Source organism: Jaculus jaculus, chromosome 14 (assembly GCF_020740685.1).
Source record: "Jaculus jaculus isolate mJacJac1 chromosome 14, mJacJac1.mat.Y.cur, whole genome shotgun sequence".
Taxonomy (NCBI): domain Eukaryota; kingdom Metazoa; phylum Chordata; class Mammalia; order Rodentia; family Dipodidae; genus Jaculus; species Jaculus jaculus.
The window spans coordinates 23,081,775-23,103,127 of NC_059115.1; the positions used below are offsets into that span (position 1 = coordinate 23,081,775).

The window sequence follows — 21,353 nt, forward strand, 5'->3', positions numbered from 1 at the left end:
GCTATCTTTGACAGCTTCGTACTAGCACATGTGGTTTGTGCAAAGTGAGGAGCGTCATAGCATTGTCACACGTTCCTGTCACCACACCTGCCTCTGCTATTGATTCCTTGCCTTTTGCCAGTCTCCCTTCTACTTTCACGTCTTTTTAAATATCTGGATTCTACATAGAAAATGCATGGTGTATCTCTGTTTTGAGTGTGGCTCTCATTTCATTTAACATGGTGATCTCCACTTCATTTAAATGGCTCCATCACTTTTCTGTAAATGTCATCATGCTTTTTAAATGGCTGAATTATCTGTCATCTGCCAGCCGTGTCAATCATCTATCTATCTAGTCTACCATCCAGGGTGCCAATGGCTCCTTGTGTCTAGCCCCGTTGTCGGTGCACCGAGAGCTTTCTCTGGGTGCAGGGATATGTTTGGTTGGCCAGGAGCTGACTGGAAGGGCTGGTGAGTTAGTACCCTAGGACTGAGCTGCCCCTAAGTGGGAGAGCTCGGAGACCCACACCCCATCATTCACCCCATTGTTTGAACTGCCAGTGTGTCCTATGGCCTTTCCAAAGCTCTGTGCTGGGTGGAGCCTCAGGTGCCCTGTGGAAACCAGCGGCGTCACAGGCTGTGTAGGTTTTCCCCTACTTGATGCTGGCGGCTCCATGCATGGACCAGTGAGAGGCCCTGGGAGGACAGGGTGACCTGTGTGGTAGCCAGAAAGGTTATGGGTCCTCAGGCCTACAGAAGCCTGAACAAGCCAGGAGCTGTTTCCCCAGACAACCCCCACCCTGCCCCAGCAGAGAATAGGTGGCGGCATGTCAATTCCAGCCCCATGAGACCCAAAGGAACCAGAAGGGCCAAGTGAACTCATGATTCAGGTCCACAAGCTGCCATGCGTGTGAGGGGGTCTGCTGAGCCTGTGGCCACTGTGAGAGCCACCGGCACCAAACACCATGTTCACCTCTCTTCCCTGACTATGTCACCTCCTAGGTTAATAACCTGCACCCAGGTCCCCAGCTGGAGGTTGGCTTGCGGGGAACCGGAGGTGTGAGGGAGCCTCCATGCTAAGCAAGGGAGGCAAGTAATCAGCGCTCGCGTGGAGGGTCCCGGGCTGGCGGTACAGCAGAGCAGATGCGATGAGAAGGGTGCGGAGCGCCCCACGTGGGGACCTCCAGGAAGATCCAGAGCCCCACCTCTCGTGCACAGCCTGGGGGGCGCCACAGCCGTCATCTGCTGTCTGACTCCCTGACAGCGGGTCACTGAGCTCTCGCTTCTTCCGCAGCTTGTACGCGTCAATTCTCTCACCTGGATCCATAAACACAAGAAAGTAAAGTTGTGTGTTGGGAAGATGGACTCAGTTAGGACGGTGAGCAGGACACACGTGCTCGGTATATTACCGGTGCCAGCACCTGGGAGGGCGTGTGTGAGAGTATGCAGGGCTCCGGCGCGGCAAAGCACCAGGGCGCCCCCTGGCGCTGGGTGCTGGGAACAAGGAGGCGCAAAGCAAGCTTCCACAGGAGGCCGCCGCAGGTACAGGCCCTACAAGCGGAGTGCCGGCTGCGGGTGCTGGTGCTGAGGCGGTAATACTCTTGCAGCATTGCTGGTAGCTGCTTCTTATTCACTCGTCAGCACGAGCTTCAGGCTGCTGAGATGGCGCAGAGTAAAAGCCCCTGCGGTGCAAGTGTAAGGGCTGGAGTTCACGCAATACATGCTGAGTGAACACCGCAGTCCCGGCGGCACTGAGGAGGCGGGGCGTGGCTCCTGGACAAGCTGGCTAGCTGCACAGCGAGCTCTGGGCTCAAGTGAGAGGTCCTGCCTCAGTAACATACAGAGGAGAGCGACCGAGGACGATGCCTGGTGTCAGTCGCTGCCCTCCATGTGCCTGTGTGCATGTGTACATGCAGGCACACACACTCATACACGTGCTTTTAAAAAGTGATTAAAGTTGGATATGGTGGCACACGCCTTTAATCCCAGCATTTGGGAGGCAGAAGTAGGAAGACGACTCTGAATTCAAGGCCACACATGAGAAACGGAGGCCTGGGAAGAGGAAGTGACAGGCCCCAGGTGTAAGAACTCTGTAGTGGCAGCCAGGTACGCCTGTCTCCTAAGCAACCCCCTTTAGAAGACCATGATGGGAGAACCTGGAGTCACCAGAAGATTCCTGGGCATGTACGAGGTGTTATCTGAATCCCTGGATGAGACGGGCCAGCTACACCCCGTGGTAGACAGTGACAGCCATGGAAGGCTTCCCTGGACCATGTGCTGGTCTCTTCTCCTGGGGCTCCATCCCATCCCAGCCTGGAGGAAACGAGGTCCTGCACTCCTGGGTGGAGGAAAGGGGCAGCAGCAGTCATGATGCTGGCTCTGTGGACTCTCTGTCATTGTGAGAATGGTGGCTGTTGTCCACCTATCAGTGGAGCGGGGTAGAGATGTGCAGCCCTGGGGAGAAGATTCTCCCGGGGCCTTAGGAGCTCTCTATGGAGGCCACGGCACCCTCCTTACTCATGGCCAGGGCACGAGTTTGGCCATCAGGAGCCTGTGAGTATTATGACTTTCCTCCAAACCTCACTGTCCTGACCTCCTGACTTCCCCTTTAAAAGACTCCTACTGCGGGCCTGGGGACAGGGGTAAGGGGTTACAATCCCTTGCTTGCAAGGTCTGCCAACGGAGTTCCATTCTCCAACACCCATGTAAGGCAAAGGACCCTGTGCCATAAAAAGTAAAGCACAGACACCTCCTCTGACCTCCTCATGCACACCGTGTCACACGCATGCACACACACACACACACACACACACACACACACTGTATAAAAATGTATAAAAATACAAAAATCCTATTATAGTATTTATGCACGTGATCTTTAAGCACCCTTCCCTTCATTTTTTTTGCATGTGTACGGATGCATGTGTGTGTGCTGGTCAAAGTATGTTCCTCAGTTGCTCTCCACCTTATTCTCAAAGAGCTTAGAGGCACTGCTCTGTTAGTTCAGTCAGCAAGCAAGCCCTGGGGAGCCCATCTCAGCCTCCCCAGGATTACAGCCATACCATACCATTTTATGTGAGTACAGGGGAACTCAACTCATGTCCTCATGCTTGCAAGGCAAGCACTTTTCCTCCAGGACTATCTCCATAGGCCACTACAGCACCTTTTAAGAAGCCTTTTGAGAGCCAGGCATGGTGGCGCACCATTAATCTGAGCACTCGGGAGGCAGAGGTAGGAGGATCACTGTGAGTTTGAAGCCACCCTGAGACTACAAAGTGAATTCCAGGTCAGCCTGAGCCAGAATGAAAACCTACCTCAAAACTCCAAAAAAGAAGCCTTTTGAGACAACAGGAATAAACCCACAGAAGCATGCCAACCAGATTCCCCCAGAGCCAGCGTAGGCTGCAGTCGCGTGGCCAGCACTGGCCTGTGGGTGAGGCCTACCCTGCAGGGTGTTCAGGTGGTGCAGCACCCGCTCCTCATGGTCCTGCAGGAGCCTCCCAACACGTTCATAATACACCTGCACGAGGCGGCTGACACCAGTGCCCGTCACGTACACGCTCTCCACCACCGTCTCCACCAGCGCCCTCTGTGGCAAGAAGGAGGAACAGAGATATCAGAAACATCCCACGTGGAGCCACAGTGGCCACTCTGTGCCCTGCTTACCCTTTACCATGATCCCATCTCCCACCCACTCCAGTGTGGGCAGCTCAGTCAGTGCTCAGCAGAACGGGCATAGGGGATTTGACCTGTGTTCTCATAATCTTACTTCCTCAGGGCAGAGATGGTCCACCTCTGGCTATATAACCTTGTTCTGTACAATAAGATGAAATACTTGGGCGAAGGCATTCCCTTTCTGATCATTAGGACAAATCCTGATAGGTGGAAGACCTTGCCATTTCTCTCTTGGAGAGGCCAAGCCATTTTGAGACCATGAGGTTAAAAAAATAGCCACAATGATGGACTGAGAAGAAAGAGCCTCATCCTTGGTCACACAGGCCGGGTGCTGGCCTGGAACCACCTCTGACCACAGTTCCTGTCGCGTGGTGCTATGATTTGTCCTCGAAGGATCCAAATGTTGGATGCTCGGTCTCTTGTATGACAATGGCTCTTGGGTCACTGTAGAAATCTGGCCTTGACCCTGGAGCAATGTGAACATCAGGCCTAGCTCCCCCACCTGGGTCTGGCACGCACCTTGAAGTCTTCCCTGTCCCTGGCTCGAGTCCTGCTGGCTGTGCTCCGCGCATGCGCCACCAGTGCCTGTCCGAGGGCCCGCTCCGCACGCCGCTGCAGCAGCTGCCCTGCCTCCCGCACCTCAGCCAGCAGTTGCTGCTGGAGCCTCAGCCGTGTCTGCTGTGTCTCATCTTGCAGCCTGGCAGCTTCCTCCAGGATGCGGGCCTCCTGTAACAGAAGGCCATGCTATCAGCTGGCCAGAGTAGCTCTCGACTCGCCCAGGTAATGATAGGCCTTACTGGGGTCCCACAGCTAGGAGAGGCATGAAGGTGGACAGAGGTGGATTCTGAAACACTAACTCAAGGGAGGGGCCCACGTGTCTTTTATTGACTTTTCCCCTGCCACCAAGGCATTTACTGAGCACCATATGTGTGCTCAGTGACATTTGTGGACCCTCACAAAATCACAAGGAAACTGAGTGATTTCCTAAAAGTCACACAGCAGAGCCAGCGGGGTTTTGACATCAGATTCAGGTCTAGGGACATCACAGACTGTGACAGGACCTATCAGTGCCTCTTCTCGTAGGACTGAGAGAGGCGGAGGAACATGGGAGCAAAAGCATCCCACCTGCTTCCTGTGAGCCTCTAGAGCAGAGCTGGACTCCGAGAGCGTCTGTCTCTCCAGAGGTCAGAAATAATCACTGCTCCTACAGCTTAGGCTACATGCATGAGAGTTGCAGCAGCCGGCATGGGTTCAAATCCCTGCTTGGCCACTTGCCAATTCTTTGTCTTGATAGGCTCACACCTTTACAGACCCGACAATAAAGGCCCTTTCTCCTGTGTCCAGATGATGGCTATGCCATCACCCCTCAGGCTTCACTTAGATTTCCTGGCATAATTTTCCCCACGTCACTTCCACTAGAATGCTTTGACACGTGTGTCAACATGTATGGGAGTGTTGTGATTATGCCAGGTTATGCTAGATTATGTCATCCCAGATCTACAAGTGTAGTCCTAAGGTCAGGACAGTGGGATGGACTGCACTGGACACAGAATGTGTAAGGATGATTAATGTAGATGTGGTCCTAGTTTGGATTTATCTTTGTTAAGAGGTCAGGGCCCAGGCACACACAGGGTGACCATGTGAGGACACAGAAGATCTGCCCACAAGTGGAGAGAGGCCTCAGGAAGGAGCTGGCCCTGCCCCACTCTGGCCTCAGGCTTCAGCCTCCAGACTAGATGTGAAGACGTGCTGCTTACGCTCCAGCGCTCACCCACTGCCGCGTAGCACTGGGAGACAATGCCCGGCAACACCAGGGCTGGCGGATCGAAGTGTGACAGCAGGGCTGGAACCCGGGGCCTAAAGGGCACTTCCATGCCAGATGGGCACTGCATCCTTACCAGGGCTCTGAGCAGCTGCCACTGATGCTCCTCCAGGCACGGAGCAGCCCCCTGTTCCAGCACCAGCTGCTCGCGAAGCTCCTGCAGGAGTCTCTTCTTCCCAGACAGCCTCATCTGGACCAGGGCAGTGAAAGCGAGGCCGCGGAGGGCCAGCCTGCGCAGGGCAGAGCACAGCAGCAGCTTGTGGCCCTGTAAGACGCCCCGTGTGGACCTGTGGGAGAGTGGGGCTGGGGTCAACTCTCCTGTCCTCACAGGCAGTGCTGCTGGCTTGCTAACATTCAGCTCCACCCTGCTCAAGTTCAGTGCAGCACACAACAGTGTAGTGCACATCTGCACGCATGCCTGAATGGGTGTTCCCCAACACATTCAGGAGTTTTATTAAAGCCTCTTGGGTTTCTGGCTACCTGGCTGGAGGAGGTGTCACTGGGTGGACCCTGCGGTCCAGCCCTAAGGTGCTACTGGGGGTGGACTGAATTCCAGCCTAAGGCATGCTGGGGTTCCTGGCGTGTGCTTGCCTACGGCGCTGCTGGTGGTACTTCTCTGCCTGGACTAGTGAGACAGGGCCAGCTTCCTCTGTCATTATGGAACTTCCCCTGGATCTGTAAGTGTCAATAAATCCTGTTCCTCTCATAAACTGTGTCTGGTTTGGAAGTTCATCCCAGCAACGTGAAGCTGACCACGACCATGTCTAGTTCTAACTCACATGAAACTCTCAACAATGGCACATCCAAAGCAGAGACCACAAGTTCCTTCCAAGTTCCCATGCCAGCAGCTCAAGAATACCCTGGGTCAACCAAAGGGGCAACACTTGGTTTTATAATGCAAGGTGTGTGCCGATGGGAACAGAAGCTGGGTAGTACTTTGACAGATGCTGTCTTAAGAAGAGATGTGGGAAGCATTACAGGTTTTGTGCTGCAGACTGCACATGATCAGTCACTTCTTAAGGGGCAGGGTGTATCTGCCACTGCCAGAAATTTCTGCTAGAAGTAAGAAAACCTTGAGTGGACAATCTCATCATCCAAAGCCTTATGGTATTTCTACAGTTATTCTCAAAAGTGTCCAGTGGTCACTGAAAATAACCAGCTGTGCAAATAGATAAAAATGAAACAAAAATGAAGTGAAGACACAGACAACAGAAAAAGAGCCACAAGGTAAGAGGTACCTAAACAATTGCAGATACGACATTATGATAATTACGTAGAAGAAACAGAGCTTTAGCCGGCAAGTGGAACTCTGCAGAATGATAGCTTTGGAGCCAAGATCAAGCAATGAACATTTAGAATTCGACAGGTGGGCTTCACAACAGCTCAGACACAAAGTGAACAGGAAGCAGAAAGCATCCAGACAATATCACAGAGCATGAAAGGATGGAACTGCACACAGCAGTATGCACAGATTATGCTGGGAGAGTATAGGAAGAATGCAACGGGGTAGCAGGGGAGAATGGAGATTCATACTAAATATAAATGAAGCACATCCTGGGGCAACTCACAGACACAGGGCGCAGGCTAACAAGCCCCCGTGTGCTTAGCTAGGCGCTTCAGGTCCTCCAGGCCTGCCCTGCCTATGCTTCTGGATGGGCCACCGGAACTGTCCATCACCACAGCCACACAGCTCTCTACTGTCCATCCTACAGCCAAACACCTCTCTCACACACTCCACCAGCACAGCCACACACCCGCTTTGTGATGTCTACATAAGTCACGTTCCTGGAAAAGGTTGGGCAACTAAAATAATTACCACCAGCCAGTTCTCTCCTATGCAATAAGGAAAAATATTTCCAGCCAACAGAAACAGAACCATAGTGCACTATGAGGGCACAAATCTGAAGTGTGAACGTCAAAGTGACTAGGAGCTAGAGAATAACTGCAAGGGCACAAGGCACCTCTGGGTAATGGAAATCTTTGACATTTGGAATGAGGTGATGGGAATGTAACTGCAGATTTACTGAGCGCCCGAGTGGTGCTCTTAAAATGAATGTGTGGGAACTTGGCTTTGCAGGAGCCGCTCCACCATGATCCTACCAAACAGAACTCTACGAAATAAGAACCACCGTGTCCACTCACAGCGAAGGACACAAAGTGTTGTGACCAGAGCACAGCAGCGGCAGCCCTGTCCCCATCACAGCGTCATGACCAGAGCATGACTGCTCTGTCCACAACGAAGCACTGTGATCACAGCTCAGCCGTGACAGCCGTGTCACCTGGCCAATGAGCACACCAAGGCCAGCCAGTGTGGACCAGTACACAGACAGACAGGGCCCCATCCGTTAGGAGGCCATACTCACTCTTCAGAGAGGCCGCTGAGCCGGTCCAGGACCCCATGGATGGCGCTCTCCTGGTCAGTCCGCAGCTGTGTTTGCAGCACTGTGGACAGGGCACACTCCTCCAGCCATACCTGAACCCAGAGGGACAAGGACCTGTCAGTCAGCTGTGCTCCTTCCATCAGCCTGCCGCTGGGCTGTACCCGCACCCTCCTTTAATGGGTCCTGTTCTTCCTGTCCTGCCACCGTCTCTTTTGGCTCCACTACACTCCTTTCTGGAGATCACCAGAGAAAGGCTTGCCTCACTCAGCAAAACCACGTTGCAACAAAGACTTCAACATTGACAAGGGTCCTTTTCTCATTTTTCCTGCAACTTATTTTTAATACTTTTTATTGACCACATCCATACATATGTACAATATACCATGATCATGGCCCCTCACACCATTCTCCCTTTTCCTCCCTCCTTGGAGGCCCTTCTCCCCTGCGAGCCCCTCTCCTTTCCTGCTGGCTCTGCCTCCCTCAACCTGGAGACAACGCAGCCTGAGCTCAGAGTGTGGACAGAACACAGGCCCTGACAGAGGGACCTGCAGCCCAGACTTCAGTCCCTCAGGCCTTGAGATTCATGATACATGTAATACTGTGAAACTACCAGGTATGACTGGAACATTCTGTTAAAATCAGCCACTCCTCATGTGCAGAGTTTATCGTAGTCTATTAAAGTGTTTGTTAAATCAGAACATTCTAGAAATTCTGCACAGCTCGATTATCTAAAAGGTAAATTAGATATGTAAAGCATGTATGAAAGGGAGTCTGACGTGTTTGGAGTACGAAGATAAAACTAGCAACAAGATTAAAGGAGGGGACTGGGGAGATGGCTTAGTGGTTAAAGGTTCTTGGCTTGCAATGTTTGCTGGCCTGGGTTCAATTCTCCAGTACACATGTAAAGCCAGATTCACAAGTTCATTTGCAGAGGCGAGAGGCCCTTGCATGCCCATTCTATATCTCTCACTCCCCCTCTCAGATAACGAAGGATCATGAAGGCCAAGATCACCAGGATAAACACTGCTTGCAACTGGCCTCTTCAACATGGTCTAGCACAGGCTTCTGAGAGTCTGACCTCAGGGGCAACAATTGTGCCCATGGGCTGGGATGCTGACCCTGGTCACTGCCGCTAGCTCATTTTGTGGCCCCAGATATTTATGGTGTTTTTGTTTCAAACTTTCATATATTGTGCAGAGGAGGGGAAAGGGACTGACAGTCACTGATGCTGGGGATGGGCCAGAAGTGTTACAGTAACCGCCCAGAGACAGGGAAGGTTGAGAGGCTGGGTAAGCTTGAAAGTCAACACCTGAGGCGAACCTTCGACTGCTAAGTGAGGCAGACCTTGCACTTTCGCTAAAAGCACGGTCAGGGCCGAGAGGCAGCTCAGTGGGTGGAGGGCCTGCCTGACGAGCACGAGGACCTGGGTTCGCTCCCCTAGTCCTCAGGGAAGAACCCCAGCGTGACGGCAGCGCCTGTAACCAAGACAGATGGGGCCCTGGCAAGACAGTCTAGTCTAGTCTAGTGGTGAGCTCCTGACAATGGGGTGCCCTGTCTGTAAAGGTGGATAGTGTTCCTGGAGACGGCACCTGAGGTCCTCCGGCCTCCCCACACACATGCACACATGTGCACGCATACTTGCAAAAACACTTGTGCCCACAAATATACAAACACATTTGCACACTCATGTACACCATATAAACACGCACAGCATACACCCATGGAGTAAGAGCCGGCATGAGGAAGCGGGGCGTGATGCTGCACCCTTGTAATCCTGGTAGCTTGGAGGCAGAGGCAGGAAGACATCAGCTTGGGTTGGTCTGAGTGTACAGTGAGACCTTTACATCAAATACAACAGAGCTGGGGCATGCTTGGTGCCAGAGTGCTGGCCTAGCAATTGCAGGGTCTGGGATTTCATCTCTAGGACTGCAGGGGGACAAAAATCATGGTCACAGTTTGCCGCACTCTGAGGGTAACATGTGATAGACATGGGGAAAGCTGGGTGAGCAGAGGCAGGGAAGAGCAAGGCAACCACGACTGCCACACATAAGGGGAAGATCCTGACGTGGTGGCATGTGTTTCCTGTGGCTGCCATAACAAACCTCATAGCTTAAAATGGTAACATGTGTTACCATTCCCCCTGAAGATCAGAATCCATGTGTATGGCCCTCAGGGGTTCACACCAAAGCCAGAGCAGGAGCAGGCTTGTAGTTCTCCTGGGGGCCAAGGGCCAAGGTCCCAGAGGCTCCTGTATGCCCAGGCTCACAGCCCCTTCCTTCATCACCACATCCTGCTGTGGACAACTGCGTCTCCCCCAAAAGGTATCTTTGCCTTTTCCACTTACAAGAACCCCCAAATCACATGGGTCCCAGCCTGCTAAGTGGGGGTTTCCCTCTCAAAGTCTCATGGAATCCCATTTGTAGTCTTCTTAGTCTTGTCCCTGATATAGTCACAGGCTGGGGGAGAAGGGTGTGGACCTCTTTTCAGGGAACATGGATCACAAAAAGCCCCAAAACTGACAGTAGAGCGGAGTGCGTTCTGCTACTGCCCCATTGCGTAAAGCAATTAGACCATCAAATCACTTACGACATAAACACCTCGAGAAAGCAGCCTTAGATTTTGCTTATTTGATCAACTGAAAGGCAATTAACACTTCTTCCTGCTTCTGGAATGCACTCTTGTGAGAAAACTTCCTCACACTCTAAGGGGAATTCACAATCACATGTATGCTCGCCAAGTAAATAGAAAACAAAGCGAGCTATGCATCATCTGACACTTAAATGATTTATCCAGTTTAATCTCTGGACTTTTCAATGTCGCCGAGTGACTAAATGGACACTGCCTCAACTTATGGGTGTTTTATTGTTTTGGTGTGGGGGAGGGGCGTGTGTGGAAGACAAGGTCTTCACTACGGGGCCCTGACTGGCTTCACATCTGAAGCGCCCCTCCCGGCAGGAGTACTGGGATTACAGGCACTTGCCAGCATGCCCGGCTGCTGTGGGGTTTTTGATCACTAATTTTACACAGATGCTGGGGTGTTGAGACATACAGCTAATTTTGCAAAGAGACTGAAGTGGAGGGCTGGAGAGATGGCTTAGAGGTTAAGGCATTTGCCTGCAAAGCCAAATGACCCAGGTTTGATTCCCCAGGACCCACATAAGCCAGATGCACAAGGTGGTGCATGTGTCTAGAGTTTGTTAGCAGTGGCTAGAGTACCTGGCACCCCCGTTTTCTCTCTCTTTCTGCCATTCTCTCTCTAATAAATAAATAAAAATGTAAAAAATATTTTAAAAAATTGAAGTGGAGGAATGAACTGGCTAAGTCACCAGCCCACTGTTCCTCTGGTTTGGACCCATGACTGGAGCTTCCAAAGCCAGGGCCTGAGTACAAACCATGCAGTGGCCTCTACAGGCCCTCGCCCCTGCTTGGTAGCCTCACTGAGGACACAAAACATTCACTAGGTGTTCCAAAGTGCAGCAGCCACTCATTCCAGACTGAATCTTGTTGGTCTGAGACTCAGGATTTGATTGGAATTCGATGTATTCAGCTACTTAAATCCCTTGTCAGGGTGCAGAGCCAAGGTGCCTGAGGTCATTCTCAAAGCCACATCATTGTTACTAGAACACAGCCCGCTTTGCCGGAGCACTGACTATAATTCGGCCACCGTCTGGCTTTCAGCAGCTCTAAGTATGGAGTCAGTGCTACAGGCCTCAAAGATCCCACAGGTGCAGATGGCAGGCAGGCACGTTACCCAGCGCAGGGAAGCTGTCAGGCCTCATGACGGGATGAGGTCTTGTCAGGCAGACAAGGCTCACTGCACCTCCATGGGAGTCTGTCTTCCACTTCCTTGTGTACTGACAAAACTTCAGTGAGCTGCTTGAGAAAGCCTCAGTTATGGACATCAAATGCAGCTAGTCTTTGGTAACCAACTGAAAACCCAGTGGGAACATGAGATGTTTCTTCTAACAAGCACCTAGAGCTGGGAGGGTGGCCCAACCTCTGCTTACACCACAAGCCGCCTCCTCCTCCTCCTCTTCCTCCACACCCACCCTCTTTCTTCCTCTGCAGCACCTGTTTCATAGCACTGGCCGCTTTTGGACCGCAAGGTCTGATCTATAACTTAACCACGTCTCCAAAAGTTCCATTGGTCTCATTTGCTCAGAGTCTGGGGATGAAGACATCTTTTGTGTCATCATTCTTCTTTGATGATCAAAGCTCTTTCATGGCAAGCAAGCTACATGGCCAGCCTTTACAGAATGCATCTCCATACAGTCTCTCCAAGAGACTCTGGCGGGTGCTCAGCACGTAAAGTCTCTCACTATTCCCCTAAGTCTCAACTACGCAGCCCAGCTCGGGTCCCAGGTGCCACACCTGCCTGTCCTGCTCCAGGAAGTCGATCAGGAGCCCCCATTGCTGTCTGCGGAAGCGGTCTGCCTTCCCCAGCTGTCTTGCCGCCTGCTCCTGCACCTGCTGATGGAGGGCCTCACACTCTGCCACCAGGAGGCTGCTCATGCCTGGGAGGGTCTGCAGGAACAGGGTGTCCACAAACTTCTGGAACGTTTCCATGGTGCAGCAGTAAAGCTCCTGAAGAGAGAACCACACTGGGTTGGGGGGTCCTGTTACACACCCCACCTTGATGATTGCGTCACATATCTCACCTCGATGGGGCCTGAGCCTCCCTTTGCCTTCCCACAAGACATTGAGATCTGGGGTCAGGGACTATCCATTCACAGGCATGCATGCATACGCATGTACAAATGGACACAAAGATACACATGAAGACATGCAAGGCACATATATAGTCACACATAAATTTGCACATATGTACCCATAATACACATGTGCACACATGAAGACATAGGAGGCACATATTACAAATATACATGCAAATACTTGCAGAGACACTCATGTACACACACAAATACATGTGCACATACAGACATGTACATACACACATGACTCACAGACACAAGTGCACATGATTATATGTAACACAAATCCATACTTACACACATAGGCACATTCACAAACAGAAACGTGTGTTACAAATCAGCACACATGCACCCATACGTTCACAGATACAGATGCATGACAAAACGTAGGCATGCATGCATCTTTACGTATGTGAATGGACTCATGTGCATATGCAGGTAGATGCACAGATATGCAGAAGCAGTTACACATGTGCACAACTCAGACAAGCTCCAGCCCTGCCCCTGCCCAGTGACCTGGACTCTGGACCCTCCCCCGGCCCACCTGGGTCTCCTGATTCACCCTGCTGGTGTGCTGGTCCCTCCTCCCTCCGCCAGTGGGAGCATGATCTGCGGAGGCCCCAGGCTTTCAGAAGCCTCTACCTTATCCCTCTGAACATGAGCCAAACTAAATACTTCTTCCTTTAAGTTTTCTGCTAGGCAGTGTGTCACAACAACGTGAAAGTGACGGCCACACAGTCTTGGCACTGCAGCCTGGCAAAGTGTCTGGCAAGTGGCAGGTAAGTATCACGCTGGTCAGTAACGGTGAATTTCTCCTAAAGCCCAAGAATGCCATCAGCCCTGTCACTGTGGAATGTAAGGCTCTTAACAGTGCACTGGAGATGTTCTTCTGCTTCTTTTTTTTTTTTTTTTTTTGAAGCAGGGTCTCGCTCTAGCTCAGGCTGACCTGGAATTCACTATGTAGTCTCAGGGTGGCCTTGAACTCTCAGCAATTCCACTACCCCTGCCTCCTGAGTGCTGGGCTTAAAGGTGTGCACCCCCACGCCCGGCTCAGATTTTATATTAAAACTTCATTATGCTATAATGGTCCAAGAGCTGCATCTGCAGCCTAGTTTGTGTGGGTGTCAAACATGGGGCTCTGGGCTCACACTCTGCTTTTTACAAACTTTAAAAAATTATTTATTTGCAAGGAGAGAGAGAGACAGAGACAGAGACAGAGACAGAGAGAGAGAGAGAATGAGTGCACCGGGGCTTCCAGCTGCTACAAACAAACTCCGGATGCATAAGCCACTTTGTGATTCTGGCTTTACATAGGTACTGGGGAACTGAATTTGGGTTGTTAGGTTTTACAGGCAAGCACCTTAAACACTAAGCCATCTCTATAGCCCCAACAACTTTTTTTTTTTTTGAGACCCAGTCTTACCTCTAGCTCAAGCTGGCCTGAAACGCACTCACAGACTAGCCTGGCCTCAAATTCATGGTTATCCTCCTACCTCAGCATCCTGAGTGCTGTGATTAAAGGTGTGCACCGCTCTTATCCCTGGTGTGGCTCACAATCATACTACATCACACTCACTGGGCTCAAAATCAGCGTTAAACTCAGTGAATACCATACTTAAAGAAGTTCATGGCCAACCATGACCATTGTCCAGAATAAAGTGGTCACAATGGGGGCATAAAGAAACTTTTTTTCTTTTGCTTACTTATTTATTTTAAATTTGTATTTACTAGCAAGGGGTAGGGGAGAGAATATGAGAATGGGTACCAGGGCCTCCAGCCACTGCAAACAAACTCCAGAAGCATGTGACATTGTGCATGTGACTTTATGTGGGTACTGGGGAATTGAACTCGGGTCATCAGGCTTTGCAGGCAAGCGTCTTAGCCACTGAGCCATCTCTCCAGTCCAAGAACTTGTGTTTGTTAAAAAAAAAATCTACATTAGAAATAATTAAGCAAGTAATGTGTGCTAATCTTTCTACTGAAGGTAGAAAGAAATTGAGACAAAATGCTTGTTAGCTCACTGTAACAGTCACATGACACAAGTGGCCAGGTCTGGGAGAAGATGTAGCAGATGGGAGTGGCACTGATTCCAACTGGGGGAAGTCTGGAGGAGAACAAAGCAGGCTCGCCGCCTGACAGCCCCTTGGCGCTGGGTGGCGCTGGAGCATGCGCTCTGCTGCGGGTCTGGGGAGCGCTCCAGGCTCAGGGCTGCAGCTTGAAAAGCTGCATGAGAGCCAGAGTAACATGGATGGAGAGTCTTCCTGTAGCCAGGCCGTTTCAGCTTGCCCAGGGCTACAGTGTGGGACGACCCCCAGGGCCCTGAAAGTCTTACCACTCAGCTAGGAGCCGAGCGAGGTATTGGGACCTTTAAGAGGCAGGTCCTCGTGAGAGGTGAGAGGTCTTAGAAGAGCAGTGCCTTCAGAGGGAGCTGTGCGGAGCTGCCCCCCACCCCTTGCTTCCTGGTTGCCTCCAGGTGAGCAGCCATGCTCCACTGCACACTTCTTGCCATGGCAGGTGGACTTCCCATTGGCCCAATGTGACCTGAAATTCAGAACTTGCAGCCAAAATAAATGCCTGTGATGGCAACAAAAACCAGACTAGCATGTCGAGAATGAAGGACAGAAACAACAGAGACGGTCAAAGAATGGGAAATTCCAGAGGGTCTAGCATGTGTCACGAGTCCCTAAGGAAGGCAAGGGAAAGTCAGAGCAGAAGCAACAGTTGAAGAAATGATGAAACTTCCCAAAATGAACGACAGGGATTTACATATGAGGACAGTGAGGCTCCCCTGTACAGTTAAATGAGAAGGTGCTGAGTTTTGCAAGCCCAGGAAGATAGTCCCTGTCTACCTGGCCAGCTGCGTCATGAGCATGGCTGCACTTCCTGTCTGTACTTGCTCCTCTGGCCTGACTGCTGGCACTAGCTCAGGTCCCGGTTGGCCTTCCTGGGTCCTTAACCCTCCTCTCTGTTGAAAAGTAAGGGTGTGGTGATGGAGCCAATGTGGATTGGGATGTCCTCAGTGCAGCTGCTGTCCCAAGGCCACCCCAGGTCCTCAGAGCTGCACTTTTGTTAAAAACTGCTGCTGTCCCCATGTAACAGAGGGGGAACTGAGAATTGGAGAGATCAGGTAGTGTTCTTGTGGCCATGGAGTGACAAGAGAAGAGCCTGGGTGCTGGGCTGAGCACTGGAGTAATCCCTGCCCGCAAACTGCCCCTCACTGAAGAGCCTGTTATATCGTATCTGCCTCCACAGCACCCACTGTGTGCTTTATCCACGGCTCTGCCCGCTCACCATCACCTCCTCAAGCTTGCTGTGAGGTGAGTGGAACAGTTTCACCTCCCAATGCATAGTGTGGACAGAGTTCCTACAGAGGGATGTGGCCTGGGAGTCACACAGGCTGTAGCGTAGTGTGACCTGACCCTGCTTCTGGTGTCCCAGACTGGAGGACAGGGGTGCAGGTTCTCTCACACATGCAGAACTGTGGTTCCTCTGCTCTCTGAGCTGAGGCCAATATGATGGTCAATCTTCATTTTTCACTTGGCCATATATTTGGAATCACCTAGAAGACACATTTCTAGGTGTTTCCACAGAGGTTTAACTGAGCAGGGAAGACCTGTCACAAGTGTGGTAGGCAGTGCTGATCCAGGGGCTGGAGAGCCAGACTGAGTTAAGAGGAGAATGTGAACCAGCACTTATCCCTCTCTGCTTTCTGTCGTCCTGTGACTAGATGCCTCATGCTCTGCCACCATGCCTTCCCCACTATGATGGGTTGTACTCCCAAATGTGAGCCTGCCTTCTTTGAGTTGCTTGTCAGATATACTGTCACAGCCATGAGAAAAAAATGACTAATACGATGACATACTTGGCAAAGTGCAGCCATGGCCTCGGTGATTCGGATATCCTCCTCTTCCTCTCGGTCACTCTGCGTCAACCTCTGCCTCTCCAGGACCTTGTGAAAATCCTGTGATTAAAGCAGGGACTGAATCCAGCAGGCAGGGACTGAATCCAGCAGGAAACTGCTGGCTTACTTCTCAAGCACCCTGATTTATACACAACTCTAAGGCATGTGGTAGTAGCTTCTGTGGTTTGCAAACTGTGGCAAGGGCCAAGACTTCCAATCACAGACCATGCTTTTATTATACTAGGTGTGAGGAGGGTCCATCAGGCCACCTTTGTCACCTGTGTGACCTAAACTCAGTCACCAGATAGCACCCTCTTGATTTACTCTGCTAGGGAGCCACCAGATCCAGTAAAACCCAGCAAGGCTGGACTAGATCGGCGATTAAAAGTTGATGTGGTTGGCAAGCAGCCAGCCCCTGTCAATACGCACTGGCCCCTGACCCAAGGAGTCATTAGCAGGGACATGGAGCATCCCAGCAGGGCACCAGAGGCACCAAACAGCCTGAGGATGGCATAGGGCACAGGGACAAAGGGTGGGCTTTTCACGGGAAGGGCCTCGATAGAGACCCCCATGGGAAGAGGTGTGAGCAGAATCTCTGAAGATGAAGGACCCGCGAGGAGAAATGGAATCAAGGCCAAGCACGCTCAAGGAGCAGCCGCAGCAGCACTGGGCGCCGCAGCGCTGTCCGTCTGCCTTTGGCGTGGTGGGGGTGGGGGTGAGGTGAGATGAGGGAGAAGGGCCAAAGCCAGAAAGGGAGCAGTGCTGAAAGTGGCACGGGAGTTTGATATCTATCCACCATGTCCGCCCGTCCATCCATCCACTCATTCATTCATCCCGTCTGTGTCTCTGGTCTGAGCTGGGTCTGAAGCACCACCACACCTGTCCCACTCATCCTTTCTGTGCTCAGGTTGAGCAACATGATGTCCCAGTGCGGCAAAAGCCACATCTTCCTCACTTAATCTTCTCCAGACAGAATCAGCTCCACCATTTAGGACAAACCCCAACACACCAGGTACAAGCATAATAGGGGCTCAGGGGAAAGGATAGTTGGAGCATTCTGCTGGGAAGTAGGGAGCTCCTTTCACCCAGGCCCAGCATACTTCCCCTGGGGGCCTGGGCCTAGCCTGCCCTCTCAGGCCCCAGTAAGATCTGGGCTAAAGAGTAAATAGCAAATGCTAACATAGGGTGGAAGGGATCAGAAGCAGTCAGCTGGGGCTACCCTTACTAGCTCTCAGAGTCCTAACAAGGCTGTGATGAAGGCACTATCATTTGTACTTCATGGGTGGGGAAGCTGAGGGTACAGGCCCCAATGTGTCCAGGGCCAATGGGCTGGTGAAGGGCAGCCACCTGTGTTGCTGGCCCCAGTGCTTACTTAGGTAGTAAGCAGACGGCCAGGGACTGTCTACCATCCTCCCCTGGCCCCATTGCCATCCTTGCAGAAATGCAGTGCTGGCATACTGTGAGGCTGGCACCTTGCTTCTTGCACATCCATGGGGCTCCTGGCCCCTTCCCACTGAGACCCAGGGCATCTTCTGGTAGGCCCACCTCACTGGTCCTGCCCACTCACCCCCGACCCAAGACTGATGGTGGCTCTATTCCCGTGGGTGTGAGCTTGCTGAGGGGGCTAGTCCTGGGCCCTACACTCCCTGGATGGTCTGAATGCCGGGGTAGAAGCCACTGTGTGCCATGTGCCAGCATCCTGCCATGCTTGCTACAGATTCCTAACCTCCTCCTCTCAGTGGCCCAGTGTGGGCATGAGACCTCTCACTGGTACACAGATGAAGTGGGGACATACAGGCTAAGGGATGTGGCTTTGGTGACTAGGCTGACAATGTGAGACAGGATTTGACCTCAATTTGAGGCCTAAGCACAGGACTTGATCTGCATGTGCTCGAGGACAGCATAGGGCCAAAGTCACCTTCAGAAACTTCTCTGGGTCTGAAGTCAGCTGAGAATCAGTCAGGAAGCTTCTCCGCTCCTCCTCTTGGGCCAGCATGAGCTCTGCTGTCTCCTCTGCTTGGCGAGCCTGGGATGCCTGGACCAGGCCTTTGCCTCGCTGGATGAACTCTGGAATTGAAAAGGATTCTAGGATAAGAGGTAACTTTCCAGAGGGGACACTGTGGGCCTGCTCCTGGAGATGGTCCCCACTCTGCCACTGATAGACCTGGGTTTCCTTTGTGGGTCCCCCTAACAATGAAGGTTATATTGCCCTCAGGGCTTTAGCTTTGCTTTGTCCCTCCTACCTCTGATGTCAGCCCTAGGGGCAGAAACTGATGCAGAGAACCCATGTGGCTCCACTCCCTCCATGCCAAGCCTGTCACTGAGCAAGGCCACAGCTCATCCCAGGCATTTCCACCTTCACTTCTAGTTGAGAGCCTTCCCTTCTGATGGCCGCTCTGGATTCCAGGTGGCTCTGCGTGCACACTGGGGTCTCATCAGCCCGTCACTGACGGCTTCATGGACCAGGCAACTCTGACTTCACAAGGCCTCACCCCACCACTCACTCTGCTCCACTGAGAGGGAAGCCAAGCCCAGAGCAGGCGGGGACCTGGCCCCAAGGCAGGAGATGAGAGCTGCCTAGGCTTCATGCCATCAGCCACGCGATTCCAACTTCTCTGATATCTGCTGATGCTGCCCAGCCCCGGGTCCCACTGGGGCCATGACCTTTTTGCTCACCCCTGCTGAAGTGCTCAGCTTCTTCCCAGAAGGCCTTGTGCTGCTGGGTCAGCAGCTCCTCCTTCTGCCTTGAGGACAGCTGTCCCTGGACAGTCAGCAGCTCTAGGCAGCGTGAGATAGCGGTTAGCCGGCACCTGGTCTCTTCCTGGATCTGCGTCCTCAGGAACTCCACCACCCTGGCCATGTGGGTCCGCCCCAGTGTTCTCTCCAGGGTGTCCTGCAGGGACAGCTCAGGGCTCACCCCAAGGACAGATAATGAACCCACCCCTTATACTTCGTTGTTTCCTCATGGGAGGATAGGAAAGTCTCTTCAGGGGCATAGAGGCTCCTGAGATACGTTATCTGCGTCCTTAGCCTGGTCTGTGCCTGTTCCCTACAGAGCTGCTCAGTTGGGAATCCAGTGTGCACACAGCAGAAAAGGGGAGCATCCACCTGGCACATGGTCCTGCCTCTCGCAGCCAAAAGGGATCTCAAGACCTCCCAAGCCCTGGGAAAGCAGAGCGTGATGGACACAAGAGCAGTGCTCGGCTGCGGAACTGGAGCCATGGGGCATGAGGGCTCTTCAAGGGCAGGATCAGATCAGCATGACAAGAGGGCCCCCTCTCCCCTCCCACCTTATTAATCCACAGAGCTGATCTTGGGGAGAAGGGAGGGAACACTGACCCGAGCCACAGACTGTAACAGGGCGTCTTGGTCATCCCCTCAGCTCCACGCTTCATTTCCTTCCCTCTGTCTGTCCCCATCACTGGCATGGGATCTTTCAGAAGCACTCATGTGGCCCTGTCCTGCTCTGGCTCCAAACCTCCAATCGCTGCCTTCCAGGATCTTTTCCCAGGGGCACTAGGCCTCTGCACATTTGGGACCCTCTGCCTGAACACCCTCACTGCCTCCTTCCACTGGCCTGCCGGCCAAGACCTACTTGTCCACACAAGCTTGGTAGTTCTCCCTGACTCCCCAGCCCATTGCCAGTGTCCTCCAACGTGCTGCATAGCCCTGAAGCTTCCATCTGAAGCATCTCAAGGGACAGTCCATGGATGGATCAAGAGCCCTTGAAGACCACCACACTGGACTTTCCTAACCATGTGTGATTACAGCTGGTTTATGACTTGTTCTCCAGTTCCTCAGACCCAACAATGGTCACATCTCTAGGAGACCCCTAGAGGGCGCAAGAGGACAAGAAGAACCCCAGGTGCAGGAGGGAGGGCAATGCAGCCAGCCACCAGCATTGATGCAGCTGACTCTAGGCAGTGGTGCAGATCTGAGAACCCAGGGCAGCCTGCAGGACTCCGGGTGACCAAACTGTCTTTGTCTTTGTCAGTGTGGAGTGTGCAGGAGCTCTGATGAGGCATCCCTTTCCTGACATGGCTAGTCCTCCATGTGCCCAGCCACGCTTGCTCTAGCTCCCCCTTGGCTGTACAACAGGGGCATGGCTTCCTCACCTGACCCAAGGTTCAGTTAACCTGGATGCTTCCCTTTCTATTTGGAAGGTGGGGACTGATGGCGTGGCTAGGGTGCTTTCTTTATTTTTTCTTTTTTAAAATCGAGGTAGGGTTTCACTCTAGCCCAGGCTGACCTGAAATTCACTATGGAGTCTCAGGGTGGCCTTGAACTCACGGCAATCCTCCTACCTCTGCCTCCCGAGTGCTGGGATTAAAGGCGTGCACCACCACGCCCGGTTTAAGGTGCTTTCTTTTAATATTAACATCCTGATAAATGCAAAAAGAAAAGTACTTTCCCACCTCTGCAAAGTATTAATACTCCAAGCAATCTTAACAAACTGAAATCTGTCCCACAGGGTCCTGGACAGCAAGCATGAGGTCAGGCTAGGGATGCTGTCACACAGGGCAGGGCCCCAGACCAGTCACGGAGCTGCTTAGCTTGCTCCAGATCCGCTCCCTGACTTACCTTCTGAGCCTGGCTGAGTAACACAGCACTCAGAAGGTCCAGAGCAAGGTGGTGGTTTGGTGGCAAAGCGTGGCTGAGGTGCCCTTCCTGATGTGCGTGTGATGAGGAGCTGGGGAGCTGGGCCCTGTGAGGCGAGAGGGCAGGACCACCTCTCTAATGGGCCCACGGTTGATGCCAAGGCTGCAGTCTGCAGGCCACACTTGGGAGTGAGGGCAGCTGGGAGGGCGGCAGTGTGGGGAAGAGAAGGGGCTGCGCTGAGAGCAGAGCACAGCTGCGGGGCTCTGGGCTGGGGGTACCTGCAC

General features: G+C 52.5%; 1 protein-coding gene across 1 annotated transcript in view; it reads right to left on the reverse strand.

Moving 5' to 3' along the window:
• Positions 1-21,353, reverse strand: part of Evc (EvC ciliary complex subunit 1) — a 53,608-nt gene that overhangs the window by 5,425 nt on the left and 26,830 nt on the right. The window contains exons 9-17 of the mRNA XM_004669848.2: positions 19,147-19,363; positions 18,389-18,537; positions 16,432-16,530; positions 12,229-12,441; positions 7,840-7,949; positions 5,553-5,763; positions 4,174-4,380; positions 3,424-3,568; positions 1,185-1,296 (exon numbers count right to left, since the gene is read on the reverse strand). Coding sequence (XP_004669905.2) covers positions 1,185-1,296; positions 3,424-3,568; positions 4,174-4,380; positions 5,553-5,763; positions 7,840-7,949; positions 12,229-12,441; positions 16,432-16,530; positions 18,389-18,537; positions 19,147-19,363 — 1,463 coding nt within the window. The remainder of the gene's footprint in view (positions 1-1,184; positions 1,297-3,423; positions 3,569-4,173; positions 4,381-5,552; positions 5,764-7,839; positions 7,950-12,228; positions 12,442-16,431; positions 16,531-18,388; positions 18,538-19,146; positions 19,364-21,353) is intronic.